The 25335-nt window shown below is 33.9% G+C and overlaps 1 protein-coding gene and 1 long non-coding RNA gene across 2 annotated transcripts; both read left to right on the forward strand.

Annotated features, from left to right (window-relative positions):
- Nucleotides 1-861: 861 nt before the first annotated feature.
- Nucleotides 862-24838, forward strand: LOC146141205 (Fanconi anemia group M protein-like). Its single transcript, XM_083392854.1, has 26 exons — nt 862-1088; nt 1667-1969; nt 2397-2572; nt 3237-3326; nt 4112-4258; nt 4896-5027; nt 5699-5831; nt 6274-6426; nt 6932-7015; nt 7282-7481; nt 7871-8077; nt 8828-9059; nt 9366-9505; nt 10263-10382; nt 10942-13330; nt 13930-14252; nt 14702-14882; nt 16244-16383; nt 17701-17847; nt 18776-18935; nt 19380-19586; nt 21777-21912; nt 22507-22665; nt 23325-23406; nt 23817-24019; nt 24683-24838. Exons 1-26 carry the CDS (start codon nt 878-880, stop codon nt 24786-24788), a joined length of 6561 nt encoding a protein of 2186 aa, XP_083248980.1. The 5' UTR covers nt 862-877; the 3' UTR covers nt 24789-24838.
- LOC146141206 (uncharacterized) lies at nt 20014-21156 on the forward strand. The gene is made up of 4 exons (XR_014501294.1): nt 20014-20136; nt 20422-20461; nt 20811-20847; nt 21078-21156. It is a non-coding gene; the product is annotated as an uncharacterized LOC146141206 (long non-coding RNA).
- Nucleotides 24839-25335: the final 497 nt, after the last annotated feature.

Here is a 25335-nt window from a genome sequence, read left to right on the forward strand (position 1 = left end):
TATATTTCAACATACCCGAAAACCCAAATAATGTTTGTGGTGCTAGGATTCTGGGCGCTCTTTCACTATTGTACGTGAAAAGTTATGCAAAAAAAAAATAATAATAATACCGCATACCACAACGCATATTGTTTGGGTTAGGGTGCGGGTTAGCGTTTGGGTGAGGGTGGGTCAAGTAATAATATGTTTATTATTAATAATAACTTGACCCACCCTCAACCAAACGCTAACCCAAACAATGTGTTGTGGTATGCGGCATTTGAAGAACATTTTTTTTAAATTAATTTTTACGTACAATAGTGAAAGAGCGCCCTTTTCACGTACAATAGTGAAAGAGCGCCGGATTCTGGACCACCATAGTTTTTCCACACAGTTACCGAACTTCAAAATTCGCACTACTGTAACTGGATCTACAAAATTACAATTCTACTTTCTACTAAAGCTAGTTCGGTAACAAGTAAAAAAAAAAAAATTAAATGGCTGCTGTATCTTAAAACTGGCAGAGGTGTTCAATATAGTAGCAACTGTGGAAAGTATGGCAAGTGTACCGGCAAGTATTTTTCAACCTTGTAAAGGTAAACCCCGAAATAATCTGAACTGCACCCCAAATATGTATAAAGCTTGTGCGGCATACGTTTACAGTGCAATGTATGCAATACAAAGTGCATGGGAAAAACTTTTTTTACCCTCGTTTCACCCGGTCACCCAGGCTCTTTCGGCTGTGCACCCGTGAGATCTCGTCAAGATCTGCCATACTTTTCAGGCTGGTATAGTAACATACTAACTTTTATAAAAATCCAAGTTATATAACAATTGGTCAAATATAATCTTACCCTCATAACATTTAATACTTAAGGTGATTTAGGGTGTGATTAAAATGCCGTTTTCCACAAAGCAAAAGACGCTTTTTCAAGCTTGGAAAAAAGATAAACCTGCTACAAATGGTGATTTAAAGAAAACAGCGACCGAATCTCTGAAAACCTCATCGTTTATCGACCTGAGTGCAGACGATATGGACGATGATGATTTATTAAGCGCAACAGTTGCTTTGGAAAGTGACATTTCTTTATCACAATCTTCAACCAACAGTGGGTTTTATGCTTTAATTATATAATAATGTTTATTTTTTCTTGCATACCATTTTACTTTGAATAGAATGTTGAAAAAATTGTAAATAAATGTAAAACTATGAGCTGATTAAAATCACACATGTTCAAAAATACACAGAACAAAATGAAACTAGGCTGTCTAAAACAATTTTTTTATTATTTTGTTACTAAAACATATATTACCTAAACTTTAAACTTTCTTTGTTGACTGTTAGTTAAACGTATTAATGTTTTAGTATTGCACTGCTCTTCTTTTATAAAAAAAATTGCGTTCAATCTTTTTAAACTAATAAATATATGTACATGTCATATTAGTAACTAGGGTTAGCTTTTAGCTATTAGTGTAATCATTAAACACACTAAATTGTTTTTTGTAAAGCATTTCAGTGTATTTAGGTGTACTACATATTTACTCAATTTTATATTCTGATTTTTAGGTAAAGGTTGCCTGAGAGTTAATAAGTTTACATTTAAATCAACAAAATTGATTGTGTTATAGTATTGAACTACACTAGCAAACTAAAAACTCTAACATAGTTTTATATTATGATTTACAGTTGAACATCTACCTGGCTTCGATAACTTTAGTGGAAATATTTGGATCTATCCGACAAACTATCCAGTGAGGGATTACCAATACGCCATTGTGAAGACTGCACTGTTTAAGAACACATTAGTAGCCCTACCTACAGGTCTTGGTAAGACCTTCATCGCAGCAGTTGTAATGTACAACTTCTATCGCTGGTATCCACAAGGAAAGATAGTATTCATGGCTCCGACTAAACCACTCGTAGCTCAGCAGATCGAAGCTTGCTACAATATAATGGGAATACCAATGGAAGACCAGGCCCAAATTACTGGTATGTAACAATTTTAGGTAATTATCTGATAAGAGCAATTCCTTCTATGCTTATGTAAACCAACTTTATGTAGACCTTTATCTATTGTTAGCTATTAAATAGTTTTTTTTTTCTGCTAACAAGATATTATAGTTTATATATAACTATAGTAACTATGTTTACCCTTAAAATAACCTAATTTTCTAACCTTCCGTATACATATGTAAGTTTGGTTATTTAACTTTAATATTGCGAAAAAACATTATCAATTTGGACAGTACTTTTATTGAATTGTAATGTTAAATTTTGCAAAATAGTTACAGTTTTAAAATTGTGTGGGGCTATTTTATCACGCTGCAACATGTAATTTGTGTTTTTTAAAGCAGATTTGTTGTTGCAAATTCTTTTTAGTATTAAATCTCCTAAACGATTCTTTGTGCCGTAAAAGGTGCAACCATGGCATCGAACAAACGTGAAGAGCTGTGGTCGTCCAAGCGTGTATTTTTCCTGACTCCGCAAGTGATAAACAATGACCTCGCCCGTGGAGTTTGTCCGAGTCACGAGATCAAGTGTTTGGTGATCGACGAGGCACATAAGGCACTCGGAAACCATGCTTACTGCACAGTAAGTAGTACTTGGTTTTTGGGTTGAAACTGCCTTATACACTTGGTAAACTAAAAATTAATAAAGCCTGTGTAAAACAACAGTCATAATGAAGTATGGTCCACTTACTATCTCTTCTAGATTATTGCCGGTTACATTAAAATTATATTGAGTAATATGAGCCTGATATATTTTATTTTACTCCATTCTTATGTTTTAAAATAAAATACAGAGATTTTATAGCAAATTAATTTATGTTTTTAAGTAACATACTTGATGCTGGTTTTCTGTACAGTAAAAATAACATATTATACTGATCCAATTGATTCAAGTGTTCCCCTATTGCATTGTGTTAGACAATGAAAGTCACATACAATAAATCAACTAATATTCAATATAGCCTGCATCAATTTAAAAGCTATAAAGTTTTTAGTTAGCTTTTTGCCAATCCACATAAACTTTTTTACATTGGGAATCTTTTATTGTTTGGTCTGATAAAATCTGATTTTATCTGAGTCTTACTGTTATGTATTCTGTGGGGAGTAAAATGGTTTAAAAATACTTTTTGTTTAGCTTAGCCATCAAATTAGTTTCCATACTTTCTTTAAGCCTACAGTTACTACAGTTTTATCCATCTATAAGTAACGAAGCACTTATTTTAAGGATTGTATGTTATTCTATGCAGGTTGTCCAACAACTTCTTGCTTACACCAAAGACTTCAGAGTTCTAGCTTTAAGTGCTACACCTGGTAGCGACCTAAACTCAGTCCAGCAGGTTTAAACCTTTTTAAACAAAGTTATTTGTTTGTTTTTTTGTTTGATATTTTTGTTTAATGCTAAAAACAGGTTAATGTGCCATATACACCAGTCTTCCATACTTAATTGTAATTGTAAACTACAAATTTTTACTGTTTTTTTCTTTAAATGTTGCCATCTAATCTTTGGGATATTTACAAATACAATTGGCTTGTTAAAATTATGGCCAAATTGATTTTTCAATGTTTTTTGTGTCAAATAAAATGCTTGGTGTTTGTCTTTTGAGTGATGGCTTTTAATGTTGTGTTTGTCTATGCTTGTACAGTCTTAATTTTTATCGTTTTAATTTTTTACACTTGCAATTTGCATTGTGAGGTGTTTTGTAATTTGAACCCAAATTTTTTGGCACTCTGCATAAACTGTTGATGCCTATTTTGTATGCTTTTATTTATTTTAGGCAAAAATATCACCCATCTGAAATCTCTTTGTTAAAGATAACTATCACTTCCTACTCGCTAAAAATTAGCTATACATACTATGTATAAGAAAATCACTTTTTAAACTATTCCCAATAAAATACTGACACAGACATTATAGCTATTACATTGTTTTTTTATTCACATTATGTGTTTTAAACAAGGTTAGCTGTCTTTGATGCACCGCAGACAGAGTACACAGACAAAACAGCCTCCGGTTGCCAACCACTAATTTGTATAAAGGTTCCTGATGTGAAAAATATAAAACCCATGTTTGTTTAAAAAAAGCATGTTTGTAATTTAAAACCATATGTTTTGTCGGTTTTAGGTCTTAAAGAACCTCCTAATCTCCCACATTGAAGTCCGTGGTGAAGACGCCATAGACATCAAAAAATACACGCATTCTCGCAAAGTGGATAAGGTTGTCGTCAAACTAGACGGACAGATTAAACATATGAAAGAAAAGTATTTCACTGTAAGTTGCCTGTCAATGTGATTACTGCACAGCTTGGCTTGATTTAGTTATAAATCAATAATTTAGAAAATACAGCACACATAGTTTTTTTAAGTGTTTGTTTAATTTTTACATTGTTAATAAAGGTACTTGTGTAATTGTAAGTGTACAAGAGATCTCCAATAGTATCGTACCACAGTTGTATAAGTCTTGTCAAAATGACTTGAATCCCGGTCATGTCATTCGTAAATTAACTGAAGTCAAATCAAGTCTTTTTCAATAAATCACAAGTCAAGTACTTGTCGTAAAAAGTAAACAGTAACCAATAAAATTGGTAAACTAGATTTATGAGCAATAGAACAACTAACATATAACAAAAAAGTGCAACATAGATCAAGCAAATTGTTTGTTTTGTGTAGAAAAATTAGGATACATATTTAAATAAAAATGCTTCATGAAAGTCATTTGTCCTAAAGACTTAAGTCAAGTCATTTAAAAAAACAGTAATTTAAGTGCACTTAAGTCAAGCCATTGAGTCATTACAACACTGCCATATTAAACCTCATACCTGATATACCAAGGAAAAGTGTCCGTACTTGTCTGATAAAAGGATTATAAATCATTTTATTTGTTTGTTTTAATCGATGTTGCTATTAAGGTGATCCAAGTGTTTATCAACAATCTTGTGAGCAACAACGCCGTCTACAACAAAGATGTCGCCTACTTCTCAAAATACGCTCTTCTGATGTCACGTGATCAATTCAGGAAAGATCCACCCACTGGACTATCGGTATGTGGACACTTGCTATATTAAATGTGCCACCAAAAAGTAGGGATGCCAGATAATATCAATTGGATTGGATATAGTCCCTTGTAAAGCGGTAGTATTTAAAATCTAATAGATCCGATACAATACTGAAGTCTTTATCCGTGTACAGGATTTATTAACAACACATGGTTTAAACAAGTTGATTTACATCTTATTTAAATAGAATGCAAAACAATGTTATCGAAACAGAATAAGTATAAGTCAAACGTCATTGCCAAACAATTACAAGTAACTAACATGGTGAGATCCTACCGCTACACGGTAGTAACACCAACTGCCGTAAGGACAACTACAATGTCAACACACCATGTGCTCAGTGACCTTTGACCGCAAGTAATAGAATGCTTACACAACTAAAGAAGTCATAAAACACTTACAATAAAATGCGCATTAGCAAACTCATTGGTAAGGTTAACAGTATTGCTACCCAGCGATCCCAGATGGTAAAAAAAATACATCCAAACCTTTTTCCAAAAAAACGGTTTGGATATCCGAAAAAGATTCCCAGTACTAAATATCCCTAATTAAATAAATCTGTGTAAAGTATCATGTAAATATATTTTACAGCATAGCAAACCACAACATTCATTTTTTTTTTTTTTTGTTATTACTAAATCTCCTTTTTTGTCCAGAAATACGCGATGGGCCAGGTGGAAGGGGATTTTGCGATCTCGATAAGTTTGTACCACGGTCTGGAACTCCTTCTTCAACACGGAATGAAGTCTTTCTTCATCTACCTCAAGGCAATCGCTGAAGGATCAAAAGGTGTCGACTGTCACATTATTAGTATTTTATGCTCTTTTAAATGTTGTTTACAACACTAAACAATTACTCTTAATTTATTTTGATTATAGATAAAAAATAAAGAGATTACTTTCAGCTTCAGTTAAAAGTTACTACAATTTTTTTAATATAGTATCGTCAATACCAAACCATTGCTTCCAAAAAAAAAAAAAAAATTATAGTTGCTTCCAAAAAATTCTCAGTATGTTCTGTCCTTTAAATGAGAACAAAACAAACGTACCTGCTCAATTTATTATTTTTTGCCAACCTGTAACTAAATGTTAAAAAAAGTATAATATGACTCTCCTGAAAATACAAACAAGAATGCTTGGCTTTTATGGCTCCCTTAGCTGAAAAGGTTTAACTAAAATTTGTTGCCATTGAGTTAGCTTTCAATTTAATTTATTTTTTGTGTTTGTTAAAGGTAACATGAGGTCAAAAACAATCCTCCAATCAAACGCCGCTTTTCGATCGCTTTACAACCAGCTTACAGCTCTCTACGGGGATTCCCCCAACTCGGTAGTGCAACTGACTCAATCTTCATCTGCGAAGAAAAGTGAAGATGAAAAGGTTTCCTGTTATTTTGGTCTTTTAGAAACATATCTTTTTAGATAATGTTATAGTTATACTTTGTTATACGATTGGGTAGTTGGGTACTATTACAAGTTGTCTGTAAACAATTTAAGTTGCAAATTTGTAGAACTTTTTACAAAAGTAATGTTAGAAAGAATATTAATGCCTATAAAAAAGTATGCAGCATTTTGTAAATATTTAGGATAAATCTTAAGATAATGGCTGGATGTTGTAATAAGACTTAGTAAGAATATCAAAGCCCATACAGAAGTAGGAAGCTTTTTGAACGTTTCGAGTAAATCTTTATTTAGTTTCAACTTACAAAATTCTTCCTTCTTCTGTATGGATTTTGATATTAATCCTCTGTCAAAGTACAAACTCAGATCAAAACCTTTCGAACAGAAATATTATATTTGTAACCTAAATCGTTAAAAAAATAATTAGCTGAAGAACTTTTTAGAGTGATTATTGTTACACATATATCTTTACCCAGGGTAATACCTCGCAAGCTGCTAATTACGTTTATGGACATCCTAAGATGCGAAAACTTGAGGAAGTGGTTCTGCAACATTTCAGGAAATTCAAGCAAACTGGTAAATTTAAGTCAAAACATAAAAAGTTATTTGATTTATCAAAGCAAAAAAAAATAAAAAATAAAATCCAAATTTCCACGCTAGCCGCTGTTTTTAGATTATAAGTCGGTTTAATGGGACAAAAAGAAGGTTAACTTACAGCTTCAATAATATTACAGTTATGTTAAATCTAAAATACGCATAAAGACCTGAAAATCCTTCACGTACCTTTTGGTGATAGAGGCACCATGTGTTAAAAACCACTGATTTAAACCCTGTTATTTCAGGAAGCACCGAAGAAACTCGTGTTATGATATTCTGTCAGTACCGGGACAGCGTGCGTGAGATAACTGAGCTTCTACAAACCCACCGACCCCTGATACGACCCATGCAGTTTGTAGGTCACGCCCCTTCAAGCAACCCCGAAAATGACACGCCCAAAAGTGGAAGGACTAACAAGAGATTTACGCAGAAAGACCAACTGATGGTTTGTACCTTATAATATGATTGAATAGAACAATTTTAGAAATGCATTTTGATGTTTTAAGGTGAATCACACAAAACTTAATAGTAAATCTGTATATGACCTTTATCTGTTTGCAAGTTTACAAATAAGTCAACAAATAAAACCTATATTTTTTTATCATTCCTACTACCGTGTTCAACATTTATGTTATAAACCTATAATACTATAACAAAAAGACACAGCAGTAGTCCCTTTTCATTGCCAATCCTTAGTTATATGCTCTTTATGAAAAACGTTTGATGACAACTGATCTACAACATCCAAATAGTATTTCCTCTAGAAAAACTTTTATAAAACTGGCGAAAAACGTGTACTAAAATTTTTTTAGGCCTAAAATGCCATTTGTTTAGGTTGTGAACAAGTTCCGATCTGGAGGTTACAACACCCTGGTGTCTACTTGTGTCGGTGAAGAGGGACTCGACATCGGTGATGTTGACCTGATCGTTTGCTTCGACTCACACAAGAGTCCGATCCGACTCGTGCAAAGGATGGGAAGGACTGGCAGGAAAAGAGAAGGAAGGATCGTGATGCTCGTTACAGAGGGAAAAGAAGAGAGGGTAGGTTTTTTGCTTCATTGTTGTTGTTTTTTTGTCTGATTTTTTTGGCAATATTGCTTTTATATTTTTGCTTCATTTTTCCTACTTTTCCATTGATTTTTTGGGGCGTTAGAGTACATTTTTTTTGTTGCTTTATTTTTCTTTACTTTCATGCTTTTTTTTTTGGTGTTAGTGTTTTTTTTATTTTTGGCTTTACTTTTTATTTTGCATTTTCTTTTTCTTTTTTTTCGGGCTTTCTTGTTTTTTTTACCCTACTGACCGGGTAGATTTTTATACTTTATTATCTTGCTACATTAGAAAGTTCATCACTTGTTTTACCATTTGGGGTCCGGAAATAAAATAAAAATCATGTCGGATTACAACAAAAATCGAGTAATGTATATTCTTTAATAGCACTACAGCTGCGCCGAGCTAAGCTGGGCGTAAAAATCGTCCCAAAACGTAACGTGTTTCAATAGCTGCACTGGGCTTGAGTTTAGCAAAGCGTGAAAATCGCTCCAAAGCGTAACTTTAAGCTAGCTGCAGCTGCTGCACGGGGCTTGAGTTTAGCAAAGCGTGAAAATCGCTCCAAAGCGTAACTTTAAGCTAGCTGCAGCTGCTGCACGGGGCTTGAGTTTAGCAAAGCTTGAAAAATCTCGAAACAATAGAATTTAAATGCAAATTACGCTTTGCTCAGCTCATAGCAGCTGTAGTGTAAATAGGCCTTATTTGTTAAACAAACCTGTTTCAAACTTTTTTCCATTCTTTTAGGATTACAACTCGAGTGTAGCGAGCAAGAAAAGCATCCACAAAGCGATAACAGGGGCCGGACGGAACCTGCAGTTTTACCCCCACAATCGTCGTATGGTGCCCCAAGGAATAAACCCCACTTGCCACAAAATGTTTATCACTGTGGCCCCAGCTGCAAAACAAGAGGATAAGAAGTCGAAAACTAAAAGCAAGAAATCGGTGTCGGCTGATGTTTCTATTATGCTGAAGAAAGGTGCAATGATCATTTACATACTTTGTACTTTAAAAAAAAATTAAAAAAGTTACCTTTTTTCTGATAGGTTTTCAGATATTCAATGTTTGTGTAAATTTCATGCATGGTTTGTAATCTAAGAAAACGTTTACCGGTACCTTCTTGATGGAATTTTTTTGAAAATTAATCTTTTAATAGGTAAAATAACTTTTTTTTGCTAAAAAAAGTTCGCCTTAATGTCCTGAAATCATTACATTTGCACCTGGCCCGTTTTGATTTTTGTTTATTTATTAGATTTACATGTTTTCACTTCCTAACACTTTTCAGCCGAGCAAAAATCCATGAATTCATCTCTCTTGGACCCGGGCGAAAAAACAACGTTCGAGAAATTTCGGCTCACGTCTCATGAAAAAGTTTCAATGAAGAAACTCCCACAATTCGGTCAAATGCTCTCCTTGAATAAGCAGGTTGGCACATCATTTTGAACAACTATCATATTTATTTCACTGTTTGGTACAACACGACACAAGCAAATGTTCATTGGACAACCCTATTCGAAAAAATTAAAAAGTTTACACAGCTTTGATCGAAAAAAATTGAAAATAAAAAAACAAAACAAAGAGTATTATCATACAGAAATGTTTGAACCATTTTTTTTCCACGTTTGACTTTTGTAAGTGCTCAGTAATTATAATATACACCAAGAACTACAAAAGCTATTCGCTGTTCCTCTGCTGTCGTTACTGGAATATAGTCAATATTTTTGAGAGACTATTGAAAATAATTAAAAAACCTTTTCAATTCCTCAAAAAACTCTAATACGTAGGAACGACATGCAGCTGACAGGGTATATTTGGTTTCTTGTAACAAGATAAAGCGTTTGTCGCTAAGAAGATCAAAATGTTTTATAGAGTATCTTATAAAATCAGTAAACATTGCTTTTATAGCAGCCTCAATAAGTTAAACCAAATTTTTGAAACATTTTCTCAATATTACATATCAGCCACTCATATTATTTGAAGCTACTATTAACATATTTTTTTAGTTGGTAGGTAAAGAAAGTAGGTTATCTTTTGATAAACTGTTGGCGAAATGTCAAAGACTGTTTCGGTCCCATAAACTAACTTCTTAATGGGAGAATACCAAAACCAAGTCGCATCTGTTTCCATTTTTTGATATTACTATTTAGACGCTCAGATTATTTGAAGCTATAAATTTTTGCAGCTGATCCAAGAAAATCCTCCCCACAATGAGCTTTCCTTAAATGAGTGGATGCCTTGGCAAAGTCGTCTGCAACCGACAAATCGCATCGGCCATTCTTCTACAACTAAACTCTTAACTGAGGTGAGATAACCACGTGTGTTTTTTGTTTAACGTTTATAAGTATCAAATAGTTAGACACAGTTTGAACCTGGTATTGTGGCAGCTAGAACTGCGAAGTCGGTTACAAATAAACCAAGTCCATCTACTGAGTTCTGAGCCCGAGTCCGGCCAAATGTTTGATTTCGTCGAGAAATGTTTGATTTTCGTCGAGTTCAACTTTACGCTGTTCCACCTTTACAATTGCGGTCACATGACATAGAAGCAAATCTGGCCACTTTACTGTAAATCTACTTATCTTTAAGGTGACCCGGAGTAACTTATGGCAGTAAAAGTAAAATATTTTAAAAACACTTGAATGGTATTTTCTATTCTGTGGTTATGGTAATTTATTAATTGTAGATGATCATTCAAGTTTGAATTAGGCTTACAGCAAGCAAGACATCCTAATTAAAAAGTTGTGCGAAAGCGTGTCAAGAATTTAATACAATCTGTCTTTTTACAGTGCCATCTGATTACCCTATTTAGAATAACACATATACGGCCATTTACAAAAATTAATTAAATTGTGGTGCTGTTTCAGTTGTTGGAATCTTGTGAGCATCTCAAACAGATGAACGAAGTTGAAATCGACCAGCTCATGCATCACATGTCCACCAAATCATCCCAAAGTACAACACTTAACCCATCAGTTATGTCGAAAAAAACTAGCAAGGCAAAAACGAAAGCCTCCAAAATGCAGAATATTTCTTCGTTATCTAAAGTTCCATCCTGTAGCACCACCAAAACAACTGCAGTTTCTAAGATTCTAGTGGTTTCAGATGATGATGATTTTTGTATTGAATTACCTGCCAAGTCAAGATCTAAACCACCCGAAGAGGATATTTCAACAACCGATCATCAAAGTTTGAGCGAAAAAAGCAATATTTCAAACAAACCAATTTCACCAGAAGAACGTTTTCTGGAAGAAATCGAGCAGGATTCAATCAAAGAAGGTGTGACCACTTTAGAAAAAGAATTTGAGTTCATTACCCCTATTCCAAAACGCAAACTACACATCCCACTTGGGGAAACCTCGTTTGCCGACAACCTTTCTGCGATATTCACAACTCCTTTTCCGCCCTCAGCAAAACCAGAAACTCGGAAGCGATCTGTTAGCAAAGAGGAGATCAAGATTCCGACTCCACCAGCAATGGATTCATTCCAATTCGACTTTCTGGATCTTGATGAAACAAATGAAGATGTTGGGGCAAAAACAAGATCTTGCTTTCAAATTTCCTGCGCAGAAAGTAAAGCAAGTCCTAATGTTTCTCCAAACTCTAAAGAAAGAGATCTTTCACCAGGCAAATTAAGTATTGAAGTTAAGTTTCAAGATGAAAATGAAGAGTTGAAACCAGGATCTATAACATCGATTCCATCTGACAGCAAAAACACACCCACTTGTTTTTCAACTAGCCTAAAAGAAGATAGCCATTCACCAGGCAAATTGCAAAGTATTGAGGTTAAGATTCAGGATGAAAATGATGAGTTGGAACTGAAATCTAAAACATCGATTCCATTCAATGATGAAGATACTACTCCTCACAAAGACATCAATAATGTTTCATCATGTAGTAGGAAAAAACTTCAAGAAACATCTGGGAAATTGCCATTAAATAAAGAAACCGGTGTTAAACAATTTCCGGACGAAGCAATAGACAAAAAGGAAGAACTTTCAAAATTCCGTGATTTAAAGAATTCATCGACTCTAAAAAATCAAACTTTTGACTTCAAAGATAAAGATAACCAAAATGAAAAGTTTCTGAATGACTCAGTTCAAGAAATGGAGGCACTTTTTGATCAAAGTGAACTCCCGATGCAAGAAGAAACACAGGAAAATGACTCCGACGACATTTTAAATCGTAACAGTGAAGAAAAGCCTGCAAATAAAGAACAAGTGAAACAGGAAAATAAACCGTTTTCAGAAAAATTCCCACCAAAATTTGCAAATCCTCAGATAACAGGTTTAATATCGGACAACAACACCTCGATTAATATGTCAGGTGACATGTTTCAGCCCAGTTTCGACCTTGGATTTGACCTTGAGTTTGACATGGACAGGAATTCGCCAGATGCTGAAGAACCAATTTTGCCAAAATTCACCGACTCTGAAGAAAGCACGAACAACTTTCATCCACATACTGAATCGGCTAAATTGGAGACTGGAACAACTGAACTTAAAGCTAAAAATCAAACTAAGCCACTAATAAAAGCTCAACAGCATCAACCAAGTTTCGACCTTGGATTTGACCTTCAGTTTGACATGGACAGCAATTCTCCGGAGTCTGAAGAACAAGTGTTGCCAAAATTTACGACCGACAGTGAAGAAAACACTAACAATTTTTATCCAAATGCTGAATCGAATAAATTGCAGACTGGAACCACTGAGCTAATAGTTAAAAATAAAACTAGGTCACCACTAAGCATTCAACAACATTGCCCAGAACCAACTTTATCCAAATTCACAACCAAAAATGAAGAAAACACCCACAACATCCCCACTGATCTTGACCCAGCTGATACAATCAATTTTGGAAAATCTGAAAATCCCGCAAAACTGTTGTTAAAAACGAAAACCAAAGTTCCTAAGCACTGTCCAAGTCCAACAAATTCCAGTGTAAACTTGAGCCAAACAAAGCGTAAAATCAACCAAGTGTTGTTCGCCGACTTGTCAGGAATGCAAACCGAACACTCTGTACCAGTTGCTAAAGTAAAGCCACAGAGATTTTCTCCTATTGAAAGCGATGAAGATTTTTCCACCAGTTTTATTCCAAACACACCAGCTGTTGAAAGAGTAAAGCCTCACAGTTTGAAACGTAGCAGGGGAGAGTCTTATTTGGATCGTGGAGATGCAAACGACAGCGATTCTTTTAATGACAGCGATAATTTTGTCAACACTCGGAAGAAACTGAAAATGAGCAAGTGCTTAAATGGTAAGACATCTGGTAATATCGTTTTGTTTTTTCCTAGTTTAAACTTTTACCAAAACCATCGTATTGTTTTTTACTAAAAGCTTTACAAATCATAAAATTCCCATTATTTTTATTTCTTGCTTTTAGGTTAATTTTTTTTTAAACAATGAAATATGCAATTTTACTTTAAGAATCTTTTAACTTTAACCTAAATATTATTAAAAAAAAATTTCAAAATATTTCTTTCTGTGTATTTCTGCAGAGGTTTTATTATTTTAAAATCGCCTGGTATAAAATATTTTTAAACTCGTTGGTTAAAAAAATTAAAAAAGTTTTAATTTCCCGATTTTGCTTTAACCGTTTTTTATTTTGCCGCTTATTATATTTTTTGATTTTTACATGAAGCATATTTATAATTTTGCATTAGGTTGATGCCTTTTGCTAAATTATTCAATGATTTTACTCTAGACATCTTTCAAACCTACATCAAATAATTGAAAATAACATTTAATTTTTACCTGGAGCGTATTTATTATTTTACATGGTAGATACTTTTACGAAATTATTCAATGATTTTACTCAAAAAAATGATATTTGATTTTTAAAATACTTTTGTTCAGATACTTCTGCCGATGATGAAACTCCAATAAAGACTCATCGATTCCGAAACAAACCAAACTTTCTGTCTTCCGAAGGCGAAGAATTTACCATAAATTCATCAGACGTTGAAAGTCCGGTTCTAACCGGGAAGAAAAAGCAAAAGAACCGGAACTTCTTGGACGAAACTCACACTCCCTTGTCGCAAACCATTGCAAGGGTTGGAAATACGAGAAAACACAGCACACCAAAAGTTGAGTTGTTCGAGTCCGAGCATTCTGATGCTTCGAGTCAATTTTCTCCTGAGCTGGTGCATAAGAGAAAGACTTACAAACAAATGAACAAGGTAATACAATGTTTTTACTGTTCGCTTTTTAATTAAATAGGCACTAAATATTTCGACTATTGGTCATGTATTTTTGGTCATTTTAATAACTAACGATTGCGATCAACAAGCTTAGTTTTTAATTGATGTGACCATAACTGATTAAATAAGTCTCTACTTACACACATGTTGTATTTACTCTTCTAACAATTTGCTAAATGTATTCACTTTACTTAGATATGTTCTGGATAAATGAATGCCATAATATTAAAAAATATATATTTTACCTTGTTTATACCATTTTGATCCAGTAATTTTTCTCCTTTGGATAATAGATTTATACCCAATTTCACCTAATTTGATGTTGCATTTTCATTTTTTAATTTAATGTTGCATTTTCTTTTCAAGTTTTTTTTTTAGACTTAGTAAAACTGGTTCAACCATTTTTGTCAATTTATTTTGTTTTTTAGGATCAGCTTAGAAAGAGTAGAGTTGCAATGAGGCAACATCATTTTGTTGAAGATGAAGCTGAAGTAAGCATAGATGGAGCTGTTGTTTCTTCGGACGAAAATGAGGAGGATATTATCGACGAAGAAATGCTAAAGTTTGTCAACGATAATTCACAACTCACTCAACATGTAGATGATGATGGTAACTTTTCATTTTACCTATTCATTATCTTTTTTATAAATCTATTCAAATTAAACTCTGTGACGTATTATAAAGCACTGTTGTACACTTCCTTCTCAAAAAATTCAAAAACCTTCTCAAAAACTGCATATTACGATCAAGCATTTAAATCTATTTTCTTGCCAAACGCTATTAAGTTATCCGATTCTTAGTTTTTAAACTTGAAAAAAATATTTTACTAAATCTGGTATTACCTTGCCCACAAAAGAAAAATATAATATTAGGCCTTTTAGTTCTTAGTTGAAGTACCTAAAAAGTTTAACAATTGTAGTTTGAGATTATTAAAAAAAGATAATATTCTGCCTGATAAAACAAATTCACCATCTTAGGCTTCAAAAACCCGCGAGTTACAAGTGATCGGACTATTTTTTTCACTAAATGCTTTTTCTTTAGCATTAACCAGTAATTTTGTGTTATTGTTTATAAGCGTTAGTTAATAAATAGTGAACCACTTTTATTTTTATTTTTTATTGGTTAAGAACAGAAATGACAACGATTAAAACCAAGGTTACAACGAAAAGGGTAGAGAGCGAAGTAAACGGTTAACGGCTACTGGTTACTGTTTAAGGTTATCAGTTAGCGTTAATGTTAAGGGCTGGTGAGAAAGAACAAGGATCGGTATCGTTCTGTACGATTTCTCCCTCACAATTGCCACCAGAGCTAGTCGGGGTCGTCTGGGGGCCTTGATGATCCGTTATTTCTTGGTTTGTGGTATTTAGGCTTTGGCTTCTGTGTAGGGTCTTGGAAGTTTTGCTCCTTATCCTGTGGACTTACATAGTATCTTTTTTGGGCTTTAGATCTGTTTGGTGTGTCCCTTTGTTGTCGGTTGGCGTGGTTTTGAGAGTGTGCTGGTCGATTCGGTTCTTTGCTGTGGTCTTGGTGTGGAGTGGGAGAGGGTTTTTCTTTGTTTTGTAATTCTTCTATCGTTTTGTCCTCAGGCCCTGGAATGTCATAAGTTGTTTCATCTACTGAGTCGTCACTGCTATTTTCATGGTCTTGTAGTGGTGGGAAGTCGTTATTATTGAGTTGTCTGATTTAGTTTCCTGTTGTTTTCTGTGTTGGACATACTGTTGCCCAATGGCCTGGCTTATTGCATTTCCAACAGTTTTTGTTGTTTAGTAAACAACTGAACATGCAAGTTTTATTTTTAGTTAAAGAAGCTTACAGACAACGCCCAGTCATCAATTTTAGTTACTACAACCTGTTTATTTCTTCGAATCCTAATTATCAATCATATCTCATGTTTTGTATTTCAGAGTTGTTGACTACTGCTAATTTTAGTTTCATGTAAAAATCTTAACCAAAGTTTTTTCACTGCTTAGAGTCGTTGGTCAATGAGCAAGCAATGTACCTGAAGTCCGTCAGAAGTCCTTTTGGTGGCAAGCAATCTGATGTGGCCAACACAAAAGGAAGGTTTAAACTGGATTTTGGAAGAGGACAAGACATTGATGTCTTTTCACAGGTACTGTGTGAATAACGTGTGTATCTTTTTTTTGATGAAATGAATAAAATATAGCGAAGAATACAGATAGTTTATTATTGTAAACATTGGCAACATTTTTCTATGTTATTCAGAAAACTTTTTTTTCAAACATCATTCTTGTTTGAGATTTTATTTTTATGCCTGCTATTAACTTAAAACAATAAATGCTCTTTGGTCTGCCACTCTGGTTTCCCCTTTTATTTATATTTTTTATGACGATTTGTAATTTTTTTTTTTGAAAAACAAAAATAAAAAAAATATATTTTTTTAACTAAAAACCAAACACATAGCTGTTAACAAGCTTAAGCAAAATCTAAATGTTAAACCTCAAGTAAAACGCAATATCAGATATTTATTAAAACTTAAAAGGAATACATTTCACCTATAGCCACATCTTCAGTTCCTGTAATTACAGTGAAATACAAAAATGGCAAAGTTATGGCAGCAGTCTGTACCCTTTTTTCCTTTTTTAACTCGAGTTTTACTTCTTATTATACGCGTCAGATGAGCAGTGATCGATAAGCAGAAACATGCTGTCAATATATAACGGAGTGTTGCTCTTCCAGCAGAATATATAATAGATCGACGTTTCGACGTGCTATACAGAACTCGCGTTGGTGCGAGTTTTTAATCGCACGAATTGTTACTTTTTGATTTATAAGGAATCTGTTTTACATGTAACGTCAGTATCCTGATGAAGACGCTCTGTATAGTACGTCGAAACGTCGATCTATTATATATTCTGCTGGAAGAGCAACACTCCGTTATACATTATGCCTGGCAACAATAGCTTATTTCATGCTGTCAATGGTTTCCGATTCCATAAAGATGCACCCTTTTTATGAATATATGTATATATAGAAATACCAGAGTTGCCTACATATATATATATATATATTGTAACAAGCTTATATTATAGACAACAAAAATTTAAAAAAATTTAAGCTAACAAAAAAATATATTTATTTAACAAAAACCGACTTTATAAATCTGAAAATTCAATGAATATATATTATATATCCTATAAATATACACCCTTATGTATCTTGTAACAAGCTTGTATTACAGGCGACTTAACAAATTTAAAACAGGTTAAAAAAATAAACAATTGAAAAAAAACAATTAAACCAAAAAAAACATTTTTGTTTAACAAACACTGACTATAAGTCTGAAAAGTAATTAGTTATATAATATCCTATAAAGATGCACATTTATGCGAAAGTTAATGAATATATTGTTATATAACCTATAAATATGCACCCTTTTGTATATATATTGTAAATGCTTGTATCACAGGCGACGGAGGCCGACTCTTACTTGGAGGACAGTTTCTGTGTTGAGAGCGAGGAGTCGGATCACCACCAGGATCTTGGTGAGATCACAATCCTACAGGAACAAGAAGAACAATATGTGATTGGAGGGAGGAGAATTACAAGAGGAGACGTGAGTGAGAGTTTTGTGTTAAAACCAGGGCTGCGGAGACCCGGACTCGGGACTCAACAGAGTCCGTTTGTTTTGCTGGAGTCGGACTCGGTACTGGAGTAAGACCACGTAAAACTAAGTCCGACATGCGCATGCGCAGTACAAAATTTATAAACTGATAAGGCCGCAATCTATAAATTGTAAAGGTAGAAAGAGAGTATATGGTTGAATATTTTCCAACCATGTATTGTGGGTGGATGGGTATATAACACCCCTATAAGTGTATTGCCTGTATAGTGTATATTGACCAAGATCAAGTTGATGTAATACTTTATTTACAAATATGTTGGCTTACTCAAGACCTCTTTTTGAACTTGTCGTTGAGAGTAGTTGGCGACCGTAAGTTTAAAGAGCCCTTGCTTACATGAGTAATCTAAACTTGAAACACAAATACCAGATTTGCCAAACCAGAAATTTCAGAGTTGCCAAAACAAGTCTTATTTATGTGTTTTGTTAGCGCGCAAAATTAAGACCCACAATGCTTAATCCATAAGAATACAGGGTTTTGTAAAAAAAAAAGTGGGTCTATCTCAGTAAATTTACCCATATATAAGTTTTTTTATCATCTTTATTTTCTTCAAAAATATATATTGGCTATTTTTATCACTACATTGGCTGTAGTTATTGTTGTATTTTTTATTTACGTCGGCCTTTTTGCAGTGATCTTTTTCTCTCATGGTATAAAAAATGCTAGCGTTCCACTTCGCTACATAAAACGCTAATTTGGAAAATACTGCGTTAACCAATAATATAGTCTTTGTTTACGGTTAATTTAAATTTATGTCACAAATTAAAAGCATTTTTGTATCAGGCGGAATAATTTTGTGAGTTATCTTTAAAATAGCAGCCTCAGTATTCATAAGCGTGGTAATTTAATACCTTACAACAGGCGAAGCTCCACAAAGCGTTAAAGCAGAGAGCAGGCGCACAACTAGTGAAGAAGAAAGTGAAGTCGGACACAAGAAAAAGGAGAATCGTCTGCGAAGAATCAGACTCAGATGAAACTGATATCGAGGAACCTTTTCAAAATGAAATCCGCCCACAAAAAGGTACCTTATGGGAATAGTAAAACATTAAAGGCTAAAACACACAAAAAAAAACTTTTTAAATATTTTGAAGAAGTCGGTTTTCACGACTACAATACTTAGGTGTTGCTAAAGCTCAACTATCGGCAAGCTAAATACAGTAATGTACTACATATAACGCCGTGGTTGGTATCTTTATTAATGCCAGCTAGTTATTCAAAATAGCAATATTACACCCGTCATAAGTGAAACAAAACATTTAAATAGGTATGTTTACAATAACATCTTGTTGTCTTTACTTTTTTTCTCTTTTTTACCGAAATAAGTTTATGTACATATTAAAAAGCAACAACCATTACGTTAAGATTACCATACAAAAAGGTTTTGATCAAGTTTACTCAGGACGCTTAACACTCATGTTTTCCTTAATAATATTACCGTACTTTACCCAGATAATTTTTCACCCAGACAACCAACCGACTTCATCGACCTGCAAAAACAGGGGCTTCCCCACCACTAGCGTCACCCCTATCCCCGATAGATTGTGTGAAATTTGTGGGGCTCCTCTCACAACCAAGGGGTGGCTGTGTAAGACTTGTCTGGCCGCAGTAAAGGAAAGTGAACGAATATCGGTTGACTCGCCACTTCTTAGTGCAAAAAGCACAACGCCCAAAGGTAATATTAAAACTTAAAGAGGTTTATGATGGTTTACTTACTGTTATTGCAAATCAATACTAAAAAAATGCCTAAGCCAAAAATAATGTCCTTATTTTAGATTAAATATCAGAGCCCATACAAAAGTAGGCAGCATTTTGTGAACGTTTCGAATAAATCTTAAGATAATGCCTGGAGGTTGTAGTTAGACGTAGAATGGACATCAAAGGCCCATATCGTAGTTGGTAGCATTTTGTGATCGGGATAAGTTAATAATAGGTTACAAAAAATCCGTAAATTTGTGAAATCGTGCCGTTTAGCTTCTGTTTGACAATAAATATGTGAAATTTGGGGTAAAACACGTTTATTCGTTAAAAACAGAAAACTTACAGCATTAGGGCAAGATTGTTGGTTTATTTCATTGCTACTTTATTGACTTGTTTCAACAGAACGACCTCCCAATACTTCAAACAACCCCGCTCAAATATCACCAGCTATTGCAGCTTGTAGCCGCGAAGAAAGGTTACTGAGGTCCAAGCAAAAGCAGCAGGAACTAAGGCAGAAGTTAATGGTAAGCTGTGCTTTCAACACCTACTTGTAACTATAGGAATTAATATACTTTTTAATTTCCATATTCCGTTGAATTAGAAAATACTTGAACTAGAAGGCATTTCACAAATGTTATATCTGGGACTTAATCGTTTCAAGGTTTACAACACTGTTCCTGAAATAGGGTTTGACGATATATGATGTATCTATTTTCAAATATTTAACTCGCAGCAAATTAGTTTATTAATGATTGATACTTCAATGACTGATGTTTTATCTTTTATTTTATGCTGTATGATTTTTTCAGAACAAGAGGAAAAGCTTTGATGCACAAAGTCCATCTGCAGGTATTCATTTGTTTTAAGTGCTAAAAGTTATCCGGTAGTGTCCCATTACTCATCTTTACTTTACCGAATATATCTACATACACTATTTGTCAAAATAATGATAAACCCTTAAAAACACGTTTTAAAGTTAGTACTTTAATATTTGAAGATTGTGTTCTTGTTTTGTTTCGTTCTAGCCTGGTATTTAAATGCAACGAACAAATGGCTAAAATCGTGTTCTGTTTGTCTCCTGTTGCCTTGTTACCTTTTGTTTAAAATATTTATTTCACTGATATGCATAAAAAGTGGTTCGGACGTAGAATATGTTTTCCAAAAAAATCCCGTTTCTAAAAAGTGCTGCTTGTTTCAGATCCTACGCCATTAAAGACCATCAGTAACAATTCCAGGTAAGGAAACTCATTTTCTTTCTTGCAGGAGTAAACATTTTCGCCAGTTTCAACAACACATTATTCAATTATAATTGATTTTTATATCTTACTAAAGTATTGATGTAATAAAGCCTCCTTAATTTATAAAAAATTGCTGTCAGAACAATGCACCGGAACCATTCGGAGATAACTTGCCTGGCTCATGTGTTGCTGAAACGTTTTACCTTTTTAATTTTTTCTTTATGCAGAATTACTTCAATTTCCCCGATTAAAATGGATTCTCTTGACGTTTCGCTCATGGCTTCCCCTTCGTACCGTAATCCAGGTGATAAGAAATCCAAAAAAATTACTAATAAATAATCTACCTCAAAGCAAAATATTTCTTATTCGCACATCCAGTGATTTGTATTAAATTAATTTTAAAACTTGCAAACCGAAAATTAATTTGTTTAGATTTTAAAAATAAATATGATTAAGACGTAGTAAGAAAAGCAGAAATAAGTAGCATTTTGAATGTTTCGAGTAAATCTTTATTTATTTTCAACATGTTTGAGCTTTAATATTCTTGCTACAACGTCTAACCATTTTGCTCATATTTTTTTTACTTCCTCGAGATAACCAAAATCATTGTTCATGTAAAATTTTGAAATTCAATCTTTAAAACTTTTGAATTAATTTGTGCGTGGAAAAAAACCTGTTCAGGCTGACATAGTTTCGCGAAAAAAATAAACATATTACCAGTTTTTGGAAAATTTTATTTAATAAATATTTAAAATGTCAATGTTTACCAACCCTTTCAAGTCGATATAAAGTTTCGAAAAAAATGAAAAATTGCGCATTATGTTGATAAATATTTTTTGGTGGCGCACCCGCCATTCTTCGTTATATTTCTTCAGTAGGTTCTTCATTACGTCATTAATCACGTTTCATTTGTTTTTACCACGCAGGTCAGTTGGTGATTTTGATTGACAGTCGTGAAGTGAGTAGCGGTGCTAGTCGGTTGGTCCAACTACTTCGTACTCAGCATAATGTTAACGCTACGGTGGCTTCATTACAAGTGTGCGACTATATACTCGGCTACAGGTGAGTCGGAGCGCTTGGGAGGGTTTAGTCAGGCGATATTACAATCCTGTTTTAAAATTAAAGTTCAGTAAACTGCATTTGCGTCCGAGGTATCTGCTTACCAATCACTTTGTTAAATCTTTCAAAATTAACCTGACAAAATAGTGCTTTATCGGGGTGTCCGTCTCTTTCAAACGGATGCAATTTTTAAAACTCAGTTCGTGTAAATAACACCGCAATTTTTACCTCGAAGACAAAAATTTCTCAGCACATTGTAAATTATTACTAACTTAAAAACATGAAAAATATATTTACAAGTTTCAATTTCATTATTTTGCAATATGGACATTAATTATGACGTCTAATTTGCTATCAGTATGAGCCATTAAGCCGTGTTTCGCAACATTTTTTTGGCTTGCGGCACCCTACAGAAATTATAAATAGTTAACGGCACCCTTGCTCGTATTTTTGCTGAGTCGTGCAAAGTTACAATAAACGAGATTGAAAACAGCACATTAACTGTGCAACAAGGTTAAAAAAAACTTTGATTTTTGACACTTTAATCGTACACCAAAAATTGTGTATAGTATATTATATCGGTACCCGTGTATTTAGGTTGGCTGCTGTACGAAAGACTGCCTCCGACCTCTCAACTGTTGCAAGTCGTCAAAAGATTGCATCCCAACTCACTTCAGCGCAAACCTACTTCGCTAAGGTTGTTCTCATCGTTGAGAAGGACCGCGTAAGAAGCGGTAAGTGTGCTAATAATGTACAGCAATCTTAGGGTCATGGGTTCAAATCCCGACTGGGAAAATTTGCGATGCTCGTAGATTGATCGCTTAGACAAGAAGACTTTTTTCAACATTGTTTGCTGGCCTGTATTTTAATGAAGTTTCTTCAACATTAGTGTGTTACCATTGCACAGCAATCTTAGGGCCATGGGTTCGAATCCCGGCTGGGAAAAAGCGCTATTTCTGCACTCTGATGCAGTGGTAACCAAAATTGGGCCGCCATTAGATTTAGTTGGGACGCCGACTGCTGTAGTTTATTGAAGTCTTTAAAATAAAGAGCAAGTCGAGTCCCAGTCCAAATCATCAGTTGCCCACGGTTACGGTTTTATAGATATTTTGAGCAAGATTGATCTAAAATTCAAGAAAATTGCTGAAGCAATAAGAAGACATGGCTCATATTGATTGAGCACTAAGTTAAAAAGAATCTTGAACGCTATTTCTATATTCCAATGCAGTATGAAAAAAATTAATAACAATAAAAAAGTTGGTCGTTATTTGATCGCCGACTGCTTTACTTTTATATGGTTAGATTTTTATAAATTTCTTCCAAGATTTTTATAATTTTCTGACAAGATTTATCCAAAATTTGAGAAAAAATGAAAATCAACGCGGTTATGTTTCAGGAAAGGCGAGTTTTAGCAGCACTTCCCAACTTCATCATTACACTTCAAACCTTATCACAATCTGTCAATCTGACTTCAGACTTCTGTTCAGCGATAACCAGGTTGTTCAACATTGATGTACCTTAAATATTAGTTCTGTATTTTGCATTAGGTATATGAATTTTTTAATGTATTTTGGCATTATCGATTATGTCCTAATATAAGCAATATATATATATTTGTTTTTTTACCAATATATGGGCCAACCTATAATGTCAACCGATATTCCACTACTGCCGATATATCGGTATCCTCGGTTAGTTGCCTAAAATGTTGTCATTTGTGTTACACAATTTCAACCTCGGTTTAGAATTTACCAACACTGATTCTTTTGCAACCAAATATCCGGAAAAAGTAGTGCGCAAAAAGGGAAAATAAGACTGCATTTTTTTAGAACGGATGCGCCCTATATTTCGATTTTCTATTTTTTTTCAAATCTGACAGTTAAGCCAATTTCTCAACTCCTTTGCAGGAACAATCAGCGGAGATTCTTACCAACTTGGCATCTTCAGAGAGAAGACACGGCAATAATATAGATTCCAAGATACTCGCTTATTCTACAGACCCTAATCTGAAGAACCTATTCAACGTCTACAACAGCTTACCTGAAATTTCGTATCTTGGTGCTTTACAGCTATGCCACAAGTTTAAATCATTGCAAGCTTTATGCAAAAGGTGAGTCATTGGGTACACTATGCACGGATCTGTAATGTAGCTTGGTGATGAAATATTTGCAATTCATTATTAAGTTATGGTTGACTTTGAATTAACAACAAATGTAAGCCATGTGGTAACAATTAAGATAAGCTTATTTGGTAAAACCCCAATGGTGAAAGTTAGCCGGAATGGTCCAGAACGCCGTTACAGTAAAATAATGATGTTGCAGATACGCAGTACCGGTAAAAAAATGCTTTAAAAAAATGCTTTTTACCAGGCCATGTCCCATTTTTACTCGGGCATAGCGCCATCTTCTTGAATGTATTTAAACTAGGTTTTGAGTTTCATATTTGTGCACGACACCGAACGATAACCTCAGTTTACATATAATGTTACTTGTTTTAGGCGTGTCGTAAGGACGTAATTTTGTGACCTTATCTCTTAAAGATTTTTAATCGTTCCGATTAAAAATATATTTTTTTCATCCCTGTAAAATACTGTTTAAAACTGTGTTATATTCGGCACCCTGCATTTAACTAGCTGTACGTACTATTCTGCTGATTTTGGCGATTGAAGATTTATTTTAAGTTATGTCTATTGTGTTGCTTAACAAATGTTGACTGGTTACATAATAGTCAAAAATTTACCTTATATCAACTTTTTATTGTTCCTTTTTTACAGCTCTTTAGATGATTTGATTAAGCACGGAAGGCTCGATGGAAATTCTGCCGAAACTCTTAAAACCTTTCTCAGAAAGAAGTTTGATATTCAGATGCTTCCGTCCTGATTAATTTACCCAAATATATTTCTTTGTATCACACTGTTCTTTCCCTTCTATTATCAGCCAAACTCTAATAAAACAAATATTCCTGAATATTAGTTGTCTTTTTGTTCCTCATATAACTGACTGTTGGATAGAAATATTTTATCACGTTGCAGTAAAATACCATAATGTTAGTAAACACGCATCTCTATATTAATCTATAGGCGACATGATACAAAGTCAAGCACAGTATTTCTAAATCCCTTGTTCCAAACACAGTATTCTTAGGTATTTGGCTCAAATCCCTTGTTCGGATTGATTTACCCTCACCTCTCATTGCTAAAGACAAAGAACTTTTCATATTTCGCAAACTTTGACACCACAGCGGATATATTGTTGTTCATTCGATTATAGGATTTCCTAGACTTACAAAACGTAGGTGATCAACGTTGACGCGTGGAAAATATAAAATACATACTATCTGTCATTTTACAACTTGTTTTTACATGCACAACATATAAAATATAAGTTAGTATTCTATGGTATAATTAACTATAAGTTTACGTCTTAC

The sequence above is a fragment of the Ascidiella aspersa genome, chromosome 6 (assembly GCF_963924565.1).
Source record: "Ascidiella aspersa chromosome 6, kaAscAspe10.2, whole genome shotgun sequence".
Classification (NCBI taxonomy): Eukaryota; Metazoa; Chordata; class Ascidiacea; order Phlebobranchia; family Ascidiidae; genus Ascidiella; species Ascidiella aspersa.